Source organism: Lissotriton vulgaris, chromosome 5, assembly GCF_964263255.1.
Source record: "Lissotriton vulgaris chromosome 5, aLisVul1.2, whole genome shotgun sequence".
NCBI classification, from domain to species: domain Eukaryota; kingdom Metazoa; phylum Chordata; class Amphibia; order Caudata; family Salamandridae; genus Lissotriton; species Lissotriton vulgaris.
Window position 1 is genome coordinate 1,977,402,237 of NC_141693.1, and position 20,626 is coordinate 1,977,422,862.

The window sequence follows — 20,626 nt, forward strand, 5'->3', positions numbered from 1 at the left end:
AGGGTAGTGCTTCTGGATTTGTCTGCCCATTCTTTTATGTGTGATAAGAGACCCTTGATGGAAACCTTCCACCAATACTGCGTGCCTCATTGAGCAGTAGGTCCCAAAGGATTGAAGCAACTGTGGCCCTCCACTTACATCAGAGATAGTAGAACCATTTACACATATCTGCATCTTCCTGGGAAGGCTTCTAGATTTAGCCTAGCGGTCTCCGGAAATGAGTCTTCACACAGGGGTTTGGATCCCAGTTCCCTTCTCGCCAGTTCCATTCATCGTTCCCAGCAGACATCTGGCCATGGAGTACTCTTGGGTTTCTTTCAATATCTGCAACAGTTTAAGCACAACCGTACCTGCGCCCTGGAGTTTAAAGTAATCTTCCTGGCCTAAACCTTGGTCTCACCACTTACCACTTCTTAATTCTTTGATGGTTCTAGTCTAGGCCACCTCTGTGTTGCAGTGGTTTATTTGTACAAGAGGTGGCATGCTCTGCTTGTGTACCATGCTCTGCTGGGGCACCAGGAACCTCCGGTTTTAGGCTTTGGGGCAGAGCACTTTACTTTCTCTTGCATACAGTAAGGGTCTACATTTGGTGGAGTAATTTTGTTTGGTTTTCGCTTGTTCTCCTAGGTAGGTTAAACCCATTTGTCCTATACCTTTTGATTTCTTCACTTAATACAACCTGAATAACCCTTTATATTGGAAACACATCATATATCTCCAACCTACACCATTTTTTATTTTTGTAGTGGGTGTGTATTTCCCTTCCCTTGTTGGGATTTGTCTATTGTCCTTCACCTTCCTATCCATGGCAAAGTGGGGGAGAGTGTATCCCTCTTCCACCTGCCTGCACCTCTTTCTTGGCCAATGGTAGCTACCTGCATTGGTGTGCAGACTTTTCAGGTGCCTGGGGAAACCAGGAGATTGCTGAGGTGTACTTCCTTTTAACTTCATTGTCATGTAACTCTTGAGTGTTGCTTGGGGGCTTTTTCTTATCTCGGAGAGGCTGCATGGGACATTGCTGGATTTCTTCTGTTAGCCTTGTTAGTGATTTATTTGCAACTTGGCTACAAAATAATTGGATGGAAATATAGCCATTTAATCTGAGCGGGAGATCTAGCCGTAGATGCCTTACCTTAGAACATTCCCCAGGCATCAGACTGGATGCGGAAAATCTCAGGCAGTACCTTATGCACGCGGGTAGGTGGAATCGAGCGGATTATGAAAGTGGCGGAGTTACTTTTTCCATCGGTAAAAAAAACCTTTATTATATGTGATTACAAATGTAAATATTCTTTACCTTTGTTTACTTTCCATTACTTTGGTAGAGTATTGTTGACTATGGTAGTAGGACGCTCTAGGCTTAGATTAGTGTTTTTTGACGAGGAGCGGGTCGTTCCACATGGGAGGAGGGGAAGAGGCGGTAAGGCCGGGGCCTAATGGACTTACAAACAGGATGGATTCATGCGGTCTTGTCATGTTTTTGTTCGCCTTGTAATGAATCAAAACGGAGTTTAAAAATAAAATATTAGAATATTGCAAGTAAGATGTGCTGGATATAACGACAAAATGTAGAATCAGTTTAACGAGTTACAGTTTACATAGTTGTGCATGTGTAAATGTGTATTTAAGAAATAATCAAAAGTGTAATTAGCTTTTGTTAAACAATACACTTTTCCCATTTTTTTCATTCAATGCTCACAGAGTCACTTGGGTAACGTGCTGGTTGATATGAAGCTCATTGATATTAAGGACACTTTACCAGTGGGGTTCATTCCAATTCAGGAAACGATTGATACGCGTAAGTAAAACTAAGTACATTTTCATAATTTTTTGTTGCGTTTAAAAAATAAATTGTCAGCTTTGTAAACGGTAATTTTTAAATAAAATGTGGGAGAAGACTTTCATTTAGGGGTCATACTTTTTTCTTTGATAAAATAATTAATACAGCGCTCTTTATTACTGATACTGTAGGATACTTTAATTCCAGATGCAGCATTACTCCGTTACAGGTTTTCCCCTCAAGACAATTCCTGGCAAAATGTGAAGAAAGAAAATAACCCAATGTACGGACTTTCCTGTCAATCTGCGGACTTTTTCTACTAACTAGAATCACAAAAGTTTCAGAATGGGTATTTTAGTTGCAGAATTCTGCTATGAAAAAAACATACACATTTTATGGGGCAAACCCTTGTTAAAACATTTTTTTCCATGAAACTTTGCCAACCGGCAAAGTTGCTCAAAGTTCAAAAACTTGACTGTTTTATGAAGTTGTGTACTTCACACAAATCAGCAGGTGCAAACCTGCCCAGATTTATTAAGGAAATCTTATTTTTTTTGTTGAAAATTTCGAGTGTTGTAGGTATCTATCCTTGCTAAATGTTTATTTAGGTTCTTAGCCTCGAGAAACCAACGTGATTTGATGAAGTATTGAAGACAGTTTTTTCTGCCAGATCATAATCGATTCTGGCTGGTAATGATGCTGTGAATGTCAGGGCACCTGTTTCGGGTACCACATTACTACAGAAACCTCACGGGCGGCTCCTCCGTAATGGCGGAGGAGCATCTCCCTACAGCCCGCGTCAGCAGATTATAAGTTAAACGACATAACACAGTTATTGTCATTTTATTTATGCTTAATGTCATTTAATTTGTGCTGTCGATCTGAACACTGCAATAAATATAGTCAGAAGAAGGGGAGGCAGGGGGGGGCGGGGGGGGGGGGGGAGAGGGACCCAATCAACCCTTCCGGGCTTGGGAGTCTTTGAAAGATAGGTAATAATGCCAACAAGGGATTTATTTTTGATAATTGCTTTCCAGTTCAGGGTAAGAAAAAGCAATTCTCAGTAATCCTGGCTGACTAATCAGAAACTGCAATAGTAAATGAATATCAGAAAGTATTCCGACTTAATCAACTAACATAAATTTAATAGTCATACAACTAGAAGGAGACACGGAGAAAGAGAACTTTTTGATAAAAATGGTTGATTTATATATTATGCCACCCCCGTTTGGACCCAGCTATATGCAAATCCGTCTTAACTCTGCTCAGATGGGAACAGTCCAGCTTGCACTGCCAAGCCAGGTCCTCCCTGACCTGGAACACAAGCAAACCATGACCGGTTTCGCCCTTGTTATGTGGCCATCAGCTGGGAGCAGCTTGGTTCCATTGACACAGTGTGCATGGGATCCATGCCTGGGCATACTGGTCCCACTTAAGGTGACATACTAAAGTATAAAAAAAGCGAGGAAGGAGTGCTTGAATTAAACTCCGCCCCTGGTAATTACTTGGGGCCGCATCCTGAGAAGGGCGGTAGGGAGGTAATGGGACTATAAAAAAATACTACTACTTAAAAAAAATTTAAACACAGTGAGGCAGCTAGTGTTGGCCGTGTCATATCACTTTTTTCTGTTATGGCAGGTGGGTAGGAAGGCTGCGTGGGCGGGAAGGCAACAAATAACAGGAAGGTGCTGGTGGGAGCAATGAAGCAAGTAGGACAATGGGGGCAGAGGGGAAGATCAACGGGGAAGAAGCAACAGGAGCATGAGATGTGGGAGGGAAAGAAAGAAGCAACAAGAGAACAGGAATTTGGAGTGAAAGAAGCAACATGGTGCAGGGGGATGGGAGAGGATGAAGCAACATGTAGCAAGAGGGCTGGGAAGCGAAAAAGCAACACAGACAAGGGTGGGAGGTGAGGAAAAAATTAATTAGTACCTGAATCACAGCGCAAGCAGTGGCTGGACAGCAGAAGGACGCTAATCCAGATAAATCAATCAGTAGTTGGTCCATGCTCCACACGAAAGAAGAGGAAATGAAGTCAGAATATGTTGCCCAGTTCGGAGGCAGCAAAGAAGCAAATGACAAGCCAAGCACTGAGCTGGCTCCAAACCTCTGATAGAAAGCAATACCCCTCACAGCAACACTTCATGTCCTGTTGGCAGGCAAGGCCTAAAAAGGGCATTTTGTCTGTAATAACCCGTACCAGGATGAATGGGCACAGGTCTTTTCTATTATTTATTATTGTTATGTTAATTGCCTTCTGTACGTGCGCTGCATGTGGCTTTTTGCCATCCTACTTTAACCTAGGAAGATAGTTGGTGCTGGACCGAACTATGAACAAATAGGTATTATTCTACTTCCTGTGCTTTCAGTATTGTGCAGCTTTCGAGGAAGTGCATTCATGGATTTTGCTACCTGAGAGGTGGTCTGTATAGAGTAGCATAATGGGCAAAAAAACAGTATACTGGATGCGACCTGAGATTCATATAAACACTGCACCAATAATAAAAAAAAAGTTAGACACTTGAGTGCGATGTGTAGGCACAGATGTGGCCCTTGTACACACTGGGCTCAAGCTGCAAATCCGCGATGAGTCCCAAATGGCTGAAACCCATCCAGAGCTGCTAGTTTTCCCATCTGACTGGGATCTGGCCTGACTGTTCGAGCTGTGTTCCTTTTGGAGCATGATCAAGGCACATTTGCTGATGGCTGGTCACAGTGCTAGAGTGGGTACGGTAATAATGGACTGAGGGCAGCTTTCACCCTCCGCGTTCTCTGAATCGTTAACTATGGATAGAGGTTATGAAAAAGCTGAGGCTACGAGGGCAGTACTATTTGGAAGGGTCAGTTAAGAAGTTCAATCCAATTCTGCTGATAATTGTATGAGGCATTCCCTAAGATCTAAACTAAAACCTCTGACTTAACAGTCTTGAAGGTAGACCTCCCAATGGCTGGGTGTTGAGTTGCCTATGAGAAGTCTGTTGCCAGGTATGCTGCATGTTTTGAATGTGATGTACATGGGTTAGCTGGACCTTTGCGTTTCCCAGATGCAGACAACTGCTTAGACCTTTGCATCTCAGAAATGTCAGGCCAACAGAAGGGTTCAAGTGCAAGATTTTAAGATGGTACTGACAGGATTTGATGATGGCATCTCATTGGCAATGAAATGAAAGGTCGTCCACAATCTACAGTACTAGATTTCTTTCCACTTCAACTAGGTCTGGGAATTCATTTATATTTTCAGATGAGATCTAGAGGTGCCTGTTTCATGCAGTAACGAAGACTTCAATCCAATCCTCATCAAGGTCTTGAGTTTCTTTCTGAAGTCCGTCAGCAAAGGAGATGTTCGGAAGGGGAAGGCGTTCCAGGACTTGGTGGTGGGGTGAGAGAAGGAGTGTCCTCCTCTGTGGCTCCGGCAGATGCGTGGTGTCTGTGCCAGGGCAAGGGAGGCGGAGCAGAGATTTCAAGATGGTGGGTGGAAGTTCAGACTGTGGTTCGTGTATGCTGGTGCTTGGTCGCAGAGGGCTTTGCAGGGGTGTGTCAGTAGTTTGAATTGGTATCTTCTCCTGACGCAGGTGCTGGGTGATGTGGGTCAGTTGGGCAGGTTGAGGATCAATCTGGCTGCTGAGGTCTTTATCCTCTGAAGCCTTGTCATAAGTTCGATGGTAGTTTCTGTGTACAGTGCGCTGACGTCGTCCAGGTGGCTAGTGAAGAGGGCTTGTGTCACTGTTTTCCTGGTGCTTGTGGGGAGCCATTTGAAGATTCTTCGGAGCATGCGGAAAGTGTGGAAACAGGCTTAGGAGACTGTGTTGATGTGTTGTTTCATGGTGAGTTTGCTGTCCAGGGTGATGCCAAGGTTTCGGGTGTGGCCTTTTGGTGTGGGGGTGGGTCCAAGTTCTGCTGGCCACCAGATGTCTTTCCAGAGAGAAATATGGTTGCCAAAGATCAGTATTTCAGTCGTGTCCGTGTTGAGATTTAGGCAGGTGTCCTTCATCCAGGCTGCAACGTTCTTCATCCAATTGTGTTTTTTTTTGTAGTCGGGTCTGCTGAGAGTGAGAGAATGAGCTGGGTGTATCGGCGTAGGATATTCTGTTGATATTGTGGTTTTTGACCATGTCGGCTAGCAGCGTCATGTAGATGTTGAAGCGGTTGGAGCCTTGGGGGACACCGCAGATGGTGCTTTTGAGTTGCGTAGTGAAGGTGGAGAAGATTTTCTGTGTGCCTCCGGTGAGGAATGATGCTATTCATCTGAGTTCATCTCCTCTATCTGGTGCAGTTTTTTGATGACGGTGTGATGGGACACGGTATTGAAGGCTGAAGAGGTCTAGAAGAATCTGGGCAGCCAATTATCCTCTGTTGAGTAGGTTGCGGGTATACTCTTGGCGGCAAAATGGGCGGTCTCCATGCTGTGGTTGGCTCGGAAACCTGATTCGGAGGGGTCTAGCAGGTTGTTTCTCGCCAAGTGCTCTGTGAGCTGACGGTTGATGGCTTTCTCCGAGACTTTGGAGGGAAACGGGAACAGTGTGATGAAACTACTTCTGGAGATCACTGGGGTCTGTGGAGAGTTTCTTGAGGAGAGGTCTGATCTCTGCGTGTTTCTATGTGTCAGGAAAGGTTGCAATGGTGATGTATGTGTTGAGGGTGGTGGATGGAGTTCATTATATCGGTGGTGTCCAGTGTGGTGAGCTGTTTAAATACCGTGAGATGTTGGTCTGTGGAGGATTCTGTAAGAGTGGTAAGGCTGAGGAGGTCGGTGGGTTGGTGGTCGAATTCCTGTAGATGGTGGACATCTTGATGTGAAAGTGATTAGCTAGAACATCGCAGAGTCCTGTGAGGGAGGTACCATGTTCTTGAAGGCTGCTGGGCAGGAAAACTTTCTGATGATGCTGAAGAGTTTCTTGATGTGGCTAGCGCTAGCCTCAATGCAGTGTGCAAGGGCGTCCTTTTTCATGTCTTTGAGTCGTTGGTGGTATTTGTTGAGTGCTGCCTTGAAGGTGGCTTGATCTGTATTGTCTCTGGTGGTGCACCATCTTCTTTCTTGTTGCTTGCAGCTGCGTTTCATTGTGCTGAGTTCCGAAGTGTACCAGCTGACTTGTTTGGTGGATCTGCGAGTTTTGGCTGGTTTGGAGGGAGCAACTCGGTCTGCGGCGTTGGTGATCCAGGTGTTGAAGTTCTCAACTGTCTGTTTCAGGCCGGTAGAGGCATCAGCAAAACACACAGGTTGATGGACGGAATGTTGCACATTGTTTGAGGCATCAGACTGGATGGTGTTGAGGGCGTCCGTCTATTGGTTCTGTGTCGCTTTGCTCCGGCTGCGGGAGGAGGTGCTGGGGCTGAGAGTGATGCGAGGAGGGTCCTGAGATGTCGAAGCGGATGAGGGAGTGGTCTGTCCAGGTGAGTTCCCTGATGTGACTATATTGGACTTTGTTGCTGAAAGTGAAGATAGGGTCTAGTGTGTGCCCTGCTCTGTGTGTGGGGTCAATAACCAGCTGGGTGCGGGTGGTGATGTTAATTTGTTTCAGGAAGTTGGCAGAGTTTGTGTCTGTGGGGTCATCCAGGTGGAAGAGGACATCTCCGAGGAAGATGCAGTGCTTGGATTCAATGTAGAGTAGGGTGATGAAGTCTATGGTGTTGTTGTAGAGGCCGGTTCGTGGTCCTGGGGGTCTTTAGGCGAGGATGCCTTTGATTGCTGTTTTGTCTTCGTTGTGGAGTTGGAAATTCAGGTTATCCAGGATTGGCTTCGTTTGGTCTTCTGTTGTGGTGCAGCAGAGTGAATCTTTGATGGCACCTCTGTGTTTGTTGGTGCGGTCCCCGTGTTTCACCCTTTAGCCGTTGGACATTGCTGTGGCGATGTCAGGGGCCAAAGAGGGGTTGAGACATATCTGTGTGATAAAGCCACGTCAGGGACGAGGGTGGTGATGGTGTCCCAGGCCTTTGTTAGCCTGTTTGCAGAGTGACCAGGTGTTGATCAGGAGGAATTGGAGTGGTTCCACGGTGGTGTCGGTGGTGAGGTAGAGTTGCGTAGGATTCTGACAGGGCGGGCAGCTTTAGGTTGCAGGTGAACTGATATCGGTGGCAGTTGAACGTTCCTGCTGTGTAGCAAGGAGATGCGAGGCAGCAGTTGTTGTGTCGTCCAGGGCACGGAGCTCTGTGTTGGAGTTTCTGTTGATGGCTGGGGGCCAGGGTTTCTGGCGCTGGGTATGGTCCAGGCGTGGATGGGTGTAGACCGGCTTACCATTGGTGCAGCCGTGCTGCGGCCTCCATTAAGTAAGTCCTGGGAGTGGTGCTGAGGAGGTGGGCGGCGGGAAACAGGTGGCAGGAAGTGGGAAAAAGCGAGTGGCAGTTGGCCTGGAGCCTAAAGGCACTGGAACCTAGTATGGCTGATGGCTCTAGAACCTGGCTGCACTAACTGCAGAACTGGCTGTCTGACCAGACTGGCTGGGGAGGCTCACTCCTAAGGGCAGGAGCAGCCGTCAGGCAGGCGGAAGAGGTGACTGGCAGCAAGGGGAGCTGGTGAGGACCTGCTCAATGGACACGCGCTGTGGCCTCCATTAAGTAGGTAATGGGAGGGACGCTGGGTACACTATTGGCGGGAAGTGGGAAAACGGCGATCGGGCAAATGGCGAGTGGCAATGTGCCTGGAGCTAAAGACACTGGAACCTAGAAGGGCTGAAGGCGTTTGACCCTAGAAGGGCTGCTCTAACTGTAGAACTGGCTGCTTGACAAGGCTGAGAAGGACAGACAAATGATAGACGGAATGCGAAACAAATCCAACATTCACCCCCTAGTCAAGAGATCTGGGTTAAATCCATTGTTCTTTTGCTCACCATGCAACCCCAGTTTAGACCCAGCCGTATGCAAATCAGTCTTGACCCTGTGCCTCATGGGAACAGTCCAGACCAAACTGCTAAGCCAGGCCCGCTCTGAAACGGAACACACAAGTAACCCAGAACCGGTTTCGCCCTAGTTATGGGCTCATCCGCAGGGTACAGCTTGATGCCAGTGACACAGTCTGACAATGCTGGCTGGCGAGGCTCACTCCCAAGGGCAGGAGCAGCCTAGCAGCATTCAGGCAAGAGGAAGAGGCGACTGGCATCAAGGGGAGCCTGTGAGGACTGCAGTGGTCTGCATTTAGAGGATCTTTGCAAAGAGGCAGGAAAAAGTTGGTAATACATTGTACATGTACGTCGAACAGGATTTGAGTGTCCTTGCGGTAGATGAGAAATCATAATTGGAAGTTTTTATTATTGTTTTCTGGCACATAACAAAAAGCACACATGACAATTGCATGAGGATACAATTGCTTCTGTAGTGAACCCCCGACCGTCTCCCTTCTTGACTGGGCGTTAAGGTGACTGTTCCGTAAGTCCCCATTGGTCGCATGTCACCGGTGGTATCTCCCCATAATTGGAACTTTGATATTAAACCTGCCGGTGGACAATCCTCATGATTCAACCAGAACAAGGTAGAAGAGAAGCTATAGGGGGCTCCACAGGTCTCAATCTATTGCAGTCTGAAGAGCAGGTGAGGAGCCATGCTCTTTTTCTCTTTCAAGCCGCCAATTCCTGCATGCAACTGATGAGCCAGAAAGATGCGATGACCGGTGATCTGTTGAATGCCTGGACTCGCTCCGGATCGGACGCTCCCCCTCAGCTCCCCGACCTCACGCTGCATTCATCTGCTGATCGCACCTTTGGAAGCAGCCTGCAATATCGCGCCACGCATTAGAAATCCAGTGGTATCGTTTTGGCATTTGTCATTGTGCTTGAATTGTGCTTTTGTGACTGGTATTAGATCTACATCGCGTCGCCTGCATATTACAATATATAGCGCTACCATAGTGCAGCTTGCATTGTTGTTCGGAGAAGCGCGACATTGCTGAGTCTTAGAAGTGCCTGGTGAGACTTTAGCTGCACTCGGTATCACAGTTGTTTTGCTGCCTCTGCCTCGCCTCCCCTTTGACCTCCATTTTGTTTTGCTGCCTATTCCCTGGCCCGCCCCTCCTCCCCGCTAACGCCTCCCAGCTGCTGACCCTCCCACGCTCCGCCCCCTCCACTATCCATTTAAGGGTGATGACCCAACACGCAGCGTCCACGCGCTACGGCCGCGCCGAAGGTGCGCCAAAGGTAAGCCCGTCTACGCCCGTCCGCGCCGAGACCGCACCCAGCGCCAGACCCCCTGGTTCCCGTAAGGCCCAGCCCACCCACATTACATACGATTCCTCCTCCCTCCTTGCACTTAACCCCGGCCGACTCCCCAACTGCGCCCAAGCCGCACCCGGACACACCCATGGACCCTTCACATGCAACTCCTGCAAGTTTGACGGCACAAAAACCAATTCCTCATCCACTAACACCAAACATAGATCTGACGCCAACTACCTAAAATGCATCTTACTCAACACCCGATCGGTCCACAGCCACGCCATCAACCTTTGGAATCTACTAGACACCATTTCTCCAGACGTCGCCTTCCTAACTGAGACTTGGATGAACGCCTCTTCAGCCCCAGACATCGCCATAGCCATCCCGGAAGGCTACAAGATCATCCGAAAAGATCGCACCAACCAAACAGGAGGAGGCATCGCCATCGTCCATAAGAACTCCTTCCGCATCACAACCAGCTCGGACGTCAACCTCTCTAGCGCCGAACACCTTCACTTCCAGATCCACACCGATCCCAAGACCACACTCAGAGGCACCCTCCTCTACAGGCCACCAGGACCCCGTGCACAATTCACTGAAGACATCACTGATTTCATCACCCAACACGCCCTCTCCTCCGAGGACTACATTCTATTGGGAGACCTCAATTTTCACCTGGAAAAGAGCAACGACAACAACACCACCACCCTTCTGGACAATCTCGCCAACCTCGGACTCAAACAACTTGTTAATACCCCCACACACCACGCAGGACACACCCTCGACCCTATCTTCACCTCCAGCAAACATATTTCCTTCAGTCACACCACAGTTCTCCAATGGACGGACCACAGCTGCATTCACTTTGTTTACAATAAGTCCATAACCCACAACCACCCTCAACCTACTCTGCGAAGAAACTGGAACAAAATCACCATCGACCAGATCTCCACATCGCTTCTTCATAACCCCCCTGCCCACTCATCGAACCCCAACCAAGCAGCCATTAACCTCACTCAATGGCTAACCAACACCGCCGACAACCTAGCACCTTTGAAAAAACGTCAAATCAAACTAGGCAGCAAAAACGCCCCCTGGTTCAACGAGGATCTTAAGAAATCCAAGAAACTCTGTCGCTCCCTTGAGAAGGCCTGGAAAAAAGACCCTAACACCAACACAAGGGACGCCTTCAAAAACGCCACCCGCATACACCACCAATTGATCCGGACTGCCAAGAAAACCGCATTCAAAGACCGACTAGACAAAAACACCCACAACAGCAAGGAATTATTCAACATCGTCAAAGAGTTTACCAACCCCACTACCAACTCCAACGACATCACCCCCTCTCAAACCCTTTGCGACTCCCTAGCTTCGTTCTTCCACGACAAAATCGCTGACATCCACAACAGCTTTGGCAACCAACCCGAAGACCAACCCACCCAACCCTCAGCCGCACCTTCACCCCCCTTGAACATCCTCAATGACTGGAACCCAATCTCCATTGAAGACACCATCCGCCTGATGAACTCCATCCACTCAGGATCCCCCACAGACCCATGCCCTCACCACATCTTCAACAAAGCAAACTCCATCATAGCACCACACCTCCGAGACGTCATCAACTGCTCCCTCAACTCCGGCACCTTCCCAGAAAGCTGGAAACACGCCGAACTCAGCGCCCTTCTGAAAAAACCCACAGCTGACCCCTCCGAACTCAAAAACTACCGCCCCATCTCGCTCCTTCCATTCCCGGCCAAAGTCATGGGGAAAGCTGTCAACAACCAACTCGCCGCCTTCCTCAAAGCCAACAAATCCCTCGACTCCTCACAGTCCGGCTTCCGAGCCAAACACAGTACTGAGACCGCACTCATCGCAGCCACAGACGACATCCGAACTCTACTGGACAATGGAGACACAGTCGCCCTCATCCTCCTCGACCTCTCCGCAGCCTTCGACACAGTCTGTCATAACACCCTGTTACAACGACTCAGAAACATCGGAATCCAAGGAATGGCACTGGAATGGATCACCTCATTCCTTGCCGGAAGAACTCAGAGAGTACGCCTCCCACCATTCAAGTCAGAGGCCACTGAAGTCATCTGCGGCGTGCCACAAGGATCTTCACTCAGCCCCACCCTCTTCAACGTATACATGAGCCCCCTCGCGACCATCGCACGCCAACACAACCTCAACATCATCTCCTACGCCGATGACACTCAACTGATCCTCTCACTCACCAAAGACCCAAACACCGCCAAAACCAACCTTCATGAAGGAATGAAAGAGGTAGCCGAATGGATGAAGCATAGCCGCCTGAAACGAATTCAGACAAAACAGAAGTCCTTATCTTAGGCACCTCCCCCTCCGCCTGGGACGACTCTTGGTGGCCAGAAGCCCTTGGAAAAGCACCCATCCCGACGGATCACGCACGGAACCTAGGCGTCATCCTGGATTCCTCACTCTCGATGACCAGACAAGTCAACGCCGTCTCTTCATCTTGCTTCAACATTCTTTGCATGCTCAAAAAAACATTTCGCTGGATCCCCACCGAAACTAGAAAAACGGTCACCCACGCACTGGTCAGAAGCCGCCTGGACTACGGAAACACCCTTTACGCCGGTACCACCGCAAAACTTCAGAAAAAACTCCAACGCATCCAGAACGCATCAGCCAGACTCATACTAGACATCCCGCGCAAAGAACACATTTCTGCTCACCTGAAAAACCTCCACTGGCTCCCCGTCAATAAGAGGATAACTTTCCGCCTCCTCACCCACGCACACAAAGCTCTCTACGAACTTGGACCCGATTGCCTCAATACACGTCTTTCCTTCTACACCCCCTCCCGCCAGCTGCGCTCTTCCAACCAAGCCCTCGCCGCTGTTCCCCGCGTCAACAAAACCACCATGGGAGGAAGATCATTCTCCTACCTAGCGGCCAAAACCTGGAACTCACTTCCCTTGCACCTTCGCCTCACTCAAAACCACCTAGCATTCAGAAAGCAACTTAAAACCTGGATATTCGAGAAGTAATTCCCCACCCCTCCTCAAGCACCTTGAGACCCTCTGGGTATGTAGCGCGCTATATAAATTTCTTGACTTGACTTGACTTGAGACCCTTGATGATGGTCAACCGGTGTAGGCAATCACTTAGTTGCGGCTTGTCCTATGTGTTGCCAAAAGCCCAATGTTTTTTATCTTGTTCTGAAAAACTACAGCTGGCGGAAAGATCCATACAACTATTTAAACAAGTTGCCTCAATGGTCATCTTTGGTAAATTTGTAATTTTCTAACTTTTTCCTTGTTTATTTATGAGGGCAGATGCTAACGGACAGGATCTCGTTGTTCAGCAGCTACCTGAGTCCATCATGCTAACAGACAGTAGGCGGCAGAACAAATATCATGTTTGGAAATGCAATCCATAGGTGGTCAATATTAATAACCAGTATCACGTTTCTCACATATAATTCGGTGCATTTCTCTCTAGCATGCCAGGTCATCAATAAGTAAAGGGATCTGTCCGGTCAATGGCAATACATATCTCTTTCTCTAATGTGCCAGACGTTCTATCAGCAAATCTTCGTCTTGTTGCCAGTGCATTTCAGAACGCCTGGTAAATTAAACTTTGTCATACACGATAAAAAAAAATTGCATCACAAGCATCGAATTTCAAACTGTATTGCTGATAACCTGGGATCTATTTATTCGCAATACAATATATGGATCTAGATGGAGATCTTGAGATATATATATATATATATATATATATATATATATATATATATATATATATATATATATATATATATATATATATATATATATATATATATATATATATATATATATATATATATATATATAATTTATATTAGATATAGAAAGAGGTGTCCGAAATTGCATGAACTCCTGAATTTCATGGACCGTGGGAGAATTGATGCTGTTCAGTTCTCTTTCATTATTTGTTCATGATCCCGCCCGCTGGCTTTTTGCATTTTGTTTTTCTATTTCCAGTAGATTTCTTTAATTTAAGGAAACATTTTTCTGTACAGTAATTCAGCAACAACAAAGGAGTGCAGCCTCGTAACTAATAACAATATACATTGTTTTGTAATCCGCAGATTACTTTAAAGGCTTTGTTTTGCACCTGCGTACTTCCCTTCATCCATTAAAATGACTACGCGCGCTTCTTCTGAGTATAGTATGCTTACTTAAAATGACTGCTGATTAGGCACGTATAATGAGTAGATACGATTCTTAGGACGACCGTGCTACAGATGGTAGAATCGTGCAATGTGAGAGAGCATGGTGAATAAACGAATGAAACAGCTGGCTCTCGGTCTTTGAGGAGACACGCCAAGTGTTATGTATGAAGGAACTCCATTTCTGGCACAGGTTTCCTGCTGCATGTAATTGAACATGTTTGAAGCTCTTGCTCATAGAAAGTGTGTCTGTAAGCAAGTATTGGAACTCTGTGAAACCAGACATTGAAGAATTATCCAGATAATCAAAGTGTGTGTTTTGTTGCTCTCTCCCTCATCTGCTAATCCTCCCCCAAATACCCACTCCCCCGTGTGCCGAGTGTTGCTCCACCTACCCCACTAGCTCGCTCTTACGTGTGCTACTTATTCCATTAAATCCCCCTAAACCTATGCGCTCCTTGTTGCTCTCTCAGCCTTCCCACCTCAGGTTATTATTTTGTGTTATTTTCTCCCATGCCAACTCCACTTTGCTTCCCTTAGACACTTCCCCCATTCGCTCCTCTATTGCTTGCCCTCACCTGTCCTTCTGTTCCATCCCAACCTTTCCTAAATTGCTCCTACCTCCCGCAGTCTACAAAAATAAAATATTTTTTCTGTAAGTTTTTGGGAGGACCCGGCTCCTGGCATTTGCTGCTGGCCTGCTCCACTTCCAGAAAAAGGCTCTTGTGCAGTAAAATGTATTATTCTTATTTGGTGTTCCAAGTGGCGTCTGCATGTTTGCATCAGGCCTTTAGTTTACACTGGGTTGTAGCTGGTACAACCCATACTAGATCTCTTCTTTCACCTCGGTTGGACAGGCGGCCCAACTGATAATGGAATTCCAAAGTCAGTTCTCTCCTATTTAATTAATGGTCCGGCTTTTCCCCTTCAGCTTGAGGGTTTTTTCCTGCATCCGCCTCTTTATTTATTTATTTAAAAAGTTTTATATAGCGCGAACTTGAGCCCGAAAGATATCAGAGCGCTGTCATGTCGCAGGATCGCAGCCGAGCTAATCCTCTTGTAGAGTCCCATCTCATTGCAGCAGGATCTGGAAGAAATCTTTGAATAAGTATAATAGCAGAGTTTGTGACAGTGCTGAGCCCTACAAGTGATTGGATTATTTGATGTGTATAATTCGGGTACGGTTATGATTTAGGCTCCCTGTTTTCCTTTTTTACTGATTTTTACAGATAAATATAGACAGAAAACATGTATTTTCTTGTCTGTATTTAATTTTAAATGTGGATAGAAACGGAAATTGGGTTGCTTTTTCAGTAAATCTAAATACTGTCTGCCATGACTGCCAGGCCAAGAGTTGTGTTGATAGGTCAGGGGGTTAAAAAAGAAAGGGATTTTAGTATGGAGGCTTTAACACCAGTAGCTATGCACAAAGTTGATACTGAAATGTGCATATTTTCATATAAGTGCATTGATTTATCTTCTGCGGGTGTTCATATCACTGAATTATGGCATGCATTTAAGCATGACTGCATATTTATCAGTTAAATAGACGTGGAAATATACTAATTTCAGCTTCATTTTTCCAAAAAACCCAAAATAAATATAGATAAATACAGAGAAAATTAGCAAAAAATAAATAGGGCTAAATACCGACGGAAATGTCAAAAAAATAAATACCATACACCCAGGAACCCTTGTTATGGTGAAGAGATAAGGTCCACACCATCACTGTCGATCATCATCCAGGCCCTGATTATGTTGCGTCTGGACTAGGCAAACTCACTGTGTTTGGGAGCTAATAAGTCTGAAGTGCAGAGGCTACAGAGAGTCTAGAACGCGGTTGTTAGATCCCCGTTTGGTCTGCACGAGTCTGCTCAGTAACGAGCGCCATCCGCTGTCTACACTGGCTATCTGTGGCTAGGCGCATCGAGTTTAAGGCTCTCTGTTGAGCCTTTAAAACTTTAAAACTGGCATCTCCTAAAATCTTGACTGACCTGCTCTCACCTTATGTCCCCTCTCGCCAGCTCTGTTCTGTGGGACAACATCTGGTGGTGGTTCCCAGAGTCAGGAGCGTTCGTGCTGGTGGTCGTTCCTTTCGGAACAGAGCAGCCATTCTCTGGAATTCGTTACCGCTCACATTCGGGGGTTCACTAACTACCTTGAATTCAGGAAATCCCTAAAAATCTTTCTCTTCCCCATTACGTAGGTCCCTGGGCCGTTTATGTACTGTCTCCTCACTGCTGGTCAGCGCCGGGACGACTCTTTGCTGGGGCAGCTGTTGCGCGTAATAAACCAGTTTGACATAACATAACTTTCCCTCCACTTCAAGATGCCTCACATGATGTTTTTAGACACATGTGACTGGTTTTATCATGGGATTCAGCAAAGTTACGTTTTGTTGCCTATGTCTTTTGCTAGGTCTTCTCAAAGGTTGTGCAGATTGTTTAGGTTCACGGGGTATCTGTGTGTAAACCTGATGGTGGGAACAAATGTTCACCGAATGGAGGTTCCTAGCATCAGTTCATGCAACCAGTCTATCCATGTCCTTTTCTCAGCCCCAACTTCTCTTATAATAAATACCTCCGTTATAAGTCACTGCTCAGTGGTACTAGGCCAGGGCAGTGCTGGGAAATGCAGGTGTTGACTATTGTGGACACTAGGTTTTGCAGATTCACTGATCTAGTTACAGAAAATAGGTTAAATAGGACCTCAAGGGTCTTTGAAAATGTAGCCTCCGGTGTAACCACCTGTGAAGTCATTACTGTGTCTCCACATTATCTAGCCAGTAATGTCAAGTAAGGGCATCCCTTCGGTCTCGCACCAGATCATTCAGCTGAAGATGCTTCTGTTGGTGAAGCTCCTTCAGTGCCAAGAAGCCATGTTTGAGCCAGGCAAACAAAGCAGCACTAGAAGCCATGTTTGAGCCAGGCAGCTAAAGCAGCACTAGAAGCCACGTTTCAGCAATGCAGAGGATGGTCATTTTTATTTATGTCAAATTATTCTTTGAGGTATGAATTTACTTTTCAAAACTTTAGTTGTAAAATTTCTGGATGATAAAAAAACAAACCTACCTTTTTTTGCTTGATTTTGGAATTTTGATTATTGGACGGTTTCAAGAGCTTGATGTATACTCTGGTGGAACTACATCCCTGCTAAATTTATAGTATTATACGTGGTCAGGAGAATGGACATCGACTATCACTGCTTGCCTGTGCTGCATCATTTGTTTTTTTGTTTTTGTTTTTGTTTTATTCAGCATTGCATAACCTAGGAGAATGGTTGCAGTTTACAAAACAATGCAGAAAATCTTGGAAGCATAGCTACATTTTTGTTTGACAAGGAGGCGGGCCGGGGCTGTGTTGGTGCCACCTTCTGAAGAAGAGGTGGCGATCAGGTGCAGGACTGATGTCAGAAGGGAGAGTGTCGGTCAGTGTTGGAGCAGAAGCTGAGAATGGCTGTGAGAAGGTTCGGTTTTTCTTGACTACAGAATGGGAAAAGCGGTCTTTCTGGTGGTTTGCAGTGTGCCCACTGGTATAGTTATCAGAATTTATAGTCTGATCAAAAAGTAATGCAGGAGAGTGTGTTGATCTGTAACCAATGAAAACGCTCAGTTTTTCAAAGAGATGGTTGTATTTCCAGGGTTAAGGTGCTAATAATGGCTGTGAGGGGGATTAATGATCAGTTGCCCATAAATTACCAATATTGAGCCTGATGATTTTTGTGGCTTGGACAACAGAGCAGAAGTCTGGGTAAGGAAGTCCTGGATATCGGGGTTAGAAGAGAGGTGACTTATAAATGTTGTGCATGAAGGACATGAAATAAATGGAGGCATCGAGTCTTCAGCCAGGTGAGTTGCCAGGTGATGAAAGCTGCAATGACGCATCAGAGGAGTCGCATTGGGTAAACCACTAAGGAGCAAGTAAGCGGAGCGGTGGCATGATGGGAATACTCCTAGAGGGATGGGCTGTCTTAAGCGGTTGCTGTTGTTTCGAGAAGTGCTATAGTGCACTGATGGATGGCGATGTCTGTGACGTTGAGAAGGTTTCTTTGCGATTCTGTGTCTATGTTGACAAGAGAAGCAGGCAGCATTGACGCCTTGGATACTGCATGAAGTGTGGAAGGAAAATAGATCTGAATGATTTCATCTGGACAGATGGAACATATCCAGAAAGTAAAGAGAACCAGTCGAGAACTTTTCCCGTACAGTGGTTCCAGGCCGGTGATGCTCTTAGTGCTGAATGTGGACCACACTTCAGTCACTACTATCCAAGGTGGAAGGAGCATCACTGACCTCTCCCTGTGCTGCGGATAGGGTGTTATTCAGGGTTCTAAATTCATACAATTGTGTTTGAGTTGTGGTGCTTGTGCAGGTGAATGAGAGCACAGCAATCAGCAATTTTAACAGGCCAAAGGAAGCCTCTGAAGGCGCAATGGTCTCGGAGGTTTATTTATTTCAGGTCATGCAAAACAATAAAAACCGTCAAACTCTTAAACACACAACAAAAGTAACAAACAGTTTTCAAACAATTCCATCCCACACTAAAAATGTACTTTAGGGTGCAGTAAAATTTAAACAGCATCCACCAGGAGACACTTCCTTCTAAAGCCAGTTTGAAACAAGTCTGTCTTCTGTATCCGTGAGCCAGGTTCATTACCGGCCCTCGAGCTTCTCAGCCTTGTCACATCTTCGGGATCAGACCTGAGTCTGTAACTTCATTCTTTGTATTAAATTCACCTCATGGTGATACCCCGGAGACCCAGCTCAGCTCTGGCTCATCTGTGCCCTTGTGTTGGGCTGCAGCCCTTCAATGACTGACTTTCTTTACACTGACACTGTTCAAGACCACAAATGATCAACTTTTTATAGGAACACAAGCTTCAAGCACAATAACACAAGCTGCACAGCGCAGCGCGCATCTTGAAAAAAACGCTGGTGGTGCCGCCAGTAATCACAACCACATCAAAGCTAATAGTAAAACCATTAAGCACAACAAAAAACAAATATCACTTATCTTGGCTGGAAGCAGCGAAGAAAGAGGAGAAGTAGTCAGGGACAGAAGACTATCAGCACCCTGGGAACCTGTGATTGGTGCAGATGATGGGACACTCTAGCTATGGACACTCTCTATTCTTTGTTTATTCCCTATGGTTCATGGGAATAGTAGTTGTTTACTTGTCTACAAATGGCTGCTATTCAATAAAGTGAAGAAAGAATAGCATAATCCTCGCCTCCGAGTCCTTAATAGAAATGAAACTTTCCATTACGATAGCTAGGACATTTTTCATCACTTTTTCATCACCTTATGGAGTGAAATACACACTCTTGTTGGAATTCTCCAATAAATGTGGGGCACATGTAACACAACCATCAGTTTCCACCACATACACAAAGAGCCTTTGTTTAGCCCAAGTATTTTCTGGTAGGTGCTAACGATCTGAATTAGTTGCAAGCGCTTGGGAGAGGACAGCAGGGAAGTGTAAAGCAGCGGTTTGAATCACCCGTCCATGATTCTTTGCAAAGGCCTCCATCCTCTGGGTCCTTGAAGTTCACAAGAAGGTGGGTACAGGAAGGGAACTGCACCTACTTTCCTGGGGCCTTTAGGCTCCCCATAAGCAGTTGTGTTGCTATATGGGCATACAGAGACTCCGACAGCATTGCTTCTGCCATGCTGCCGGTGTCTCTACATGTCCATCCCCAGCCTGTCTGTTATCCTGCTCTATAACAACCCTTGTATATAGGAGTCTTCAGGACCCTTTGTCTCTCTCCGACAGGCACCCTCAGGGCAATGTCTTGGATGGTTCATTTGTATCTCTTCTCGAGGTTCTTTTTGACCCCATTGAAAAGCGGTAACTCCATCTAGGGCAAAAAGTGCATCAAGACAATGTGTGCTACATAAGGGGCAACACGTGCATCTGCAGCAACTTAAGTGATGCAAAAGAGCTCCCTTAGCACTTAATCAACCAAGAGAGACTGTTTAGCCTATTGTGCACTAGATCTGTTCAGGCGACTACTTCAACCAATCTGCGATCTTCCTTGGATTGGAACTGAAGACTTGCAGGTTGTATCTTTAACTCTGCAAAAAAAATCCATTGACAAACCTTCTTATTCCTACATAAACCTGCCACCCACATATAACACAGTGCACTGCAGCGTACACATGAACCCCCTGAGCTATTTTACATGTGTTGTAATGCTGAGACCTGCTGGACACGCATTAGATCTCTGCGTAGAGGTCTGCTCCCTGCTAAGCTATTTTACGAAACGAAAATGAAACTAAATGAAATACCAGTATTTGTAAAGCGCACGGTTACCTCCGAATTGGTTAGTGCACACTGACTAGGTTAAAACTGCGGGTGTGCCAAACAGTTTCACTCTTCCCAAGGAAGGGCAAAGTTGGCCCGCTTTGCCAAGGGAAAGTCTTGCATCACCCCATGTGTATTCCCTACAGCACCATAGAAATTGGTTTTCTTGCTGTCACTGGTGGCTTTTATACAATGGTT

At 46.2% G+C, this 20,626-nt stretch overlaps 1 protein-coding gene across 1 annotated transcript in view; it reads left to right on the top strand.

The window, feature by feature from the left end:
- MVB12B (multivesicular body subunit 12B) overlaps positions 1 to 20,626 on the top strand; it is a 465,468-nt gene that overhangs the window by 195,107 nt on the left and 249,735 nt on the right. Inside the window, exon 4 of the mRNA XM_086924708.1 lies at positions 1,702 to 1,798. Coding sequence (XP_086780834.1) covers positions 1,702 to 1,798 — 97 coding nt within the window. The remainder of the gene's footprint in view (positions 1 to 1,701; positions 1,799 to 20,626) is intronic.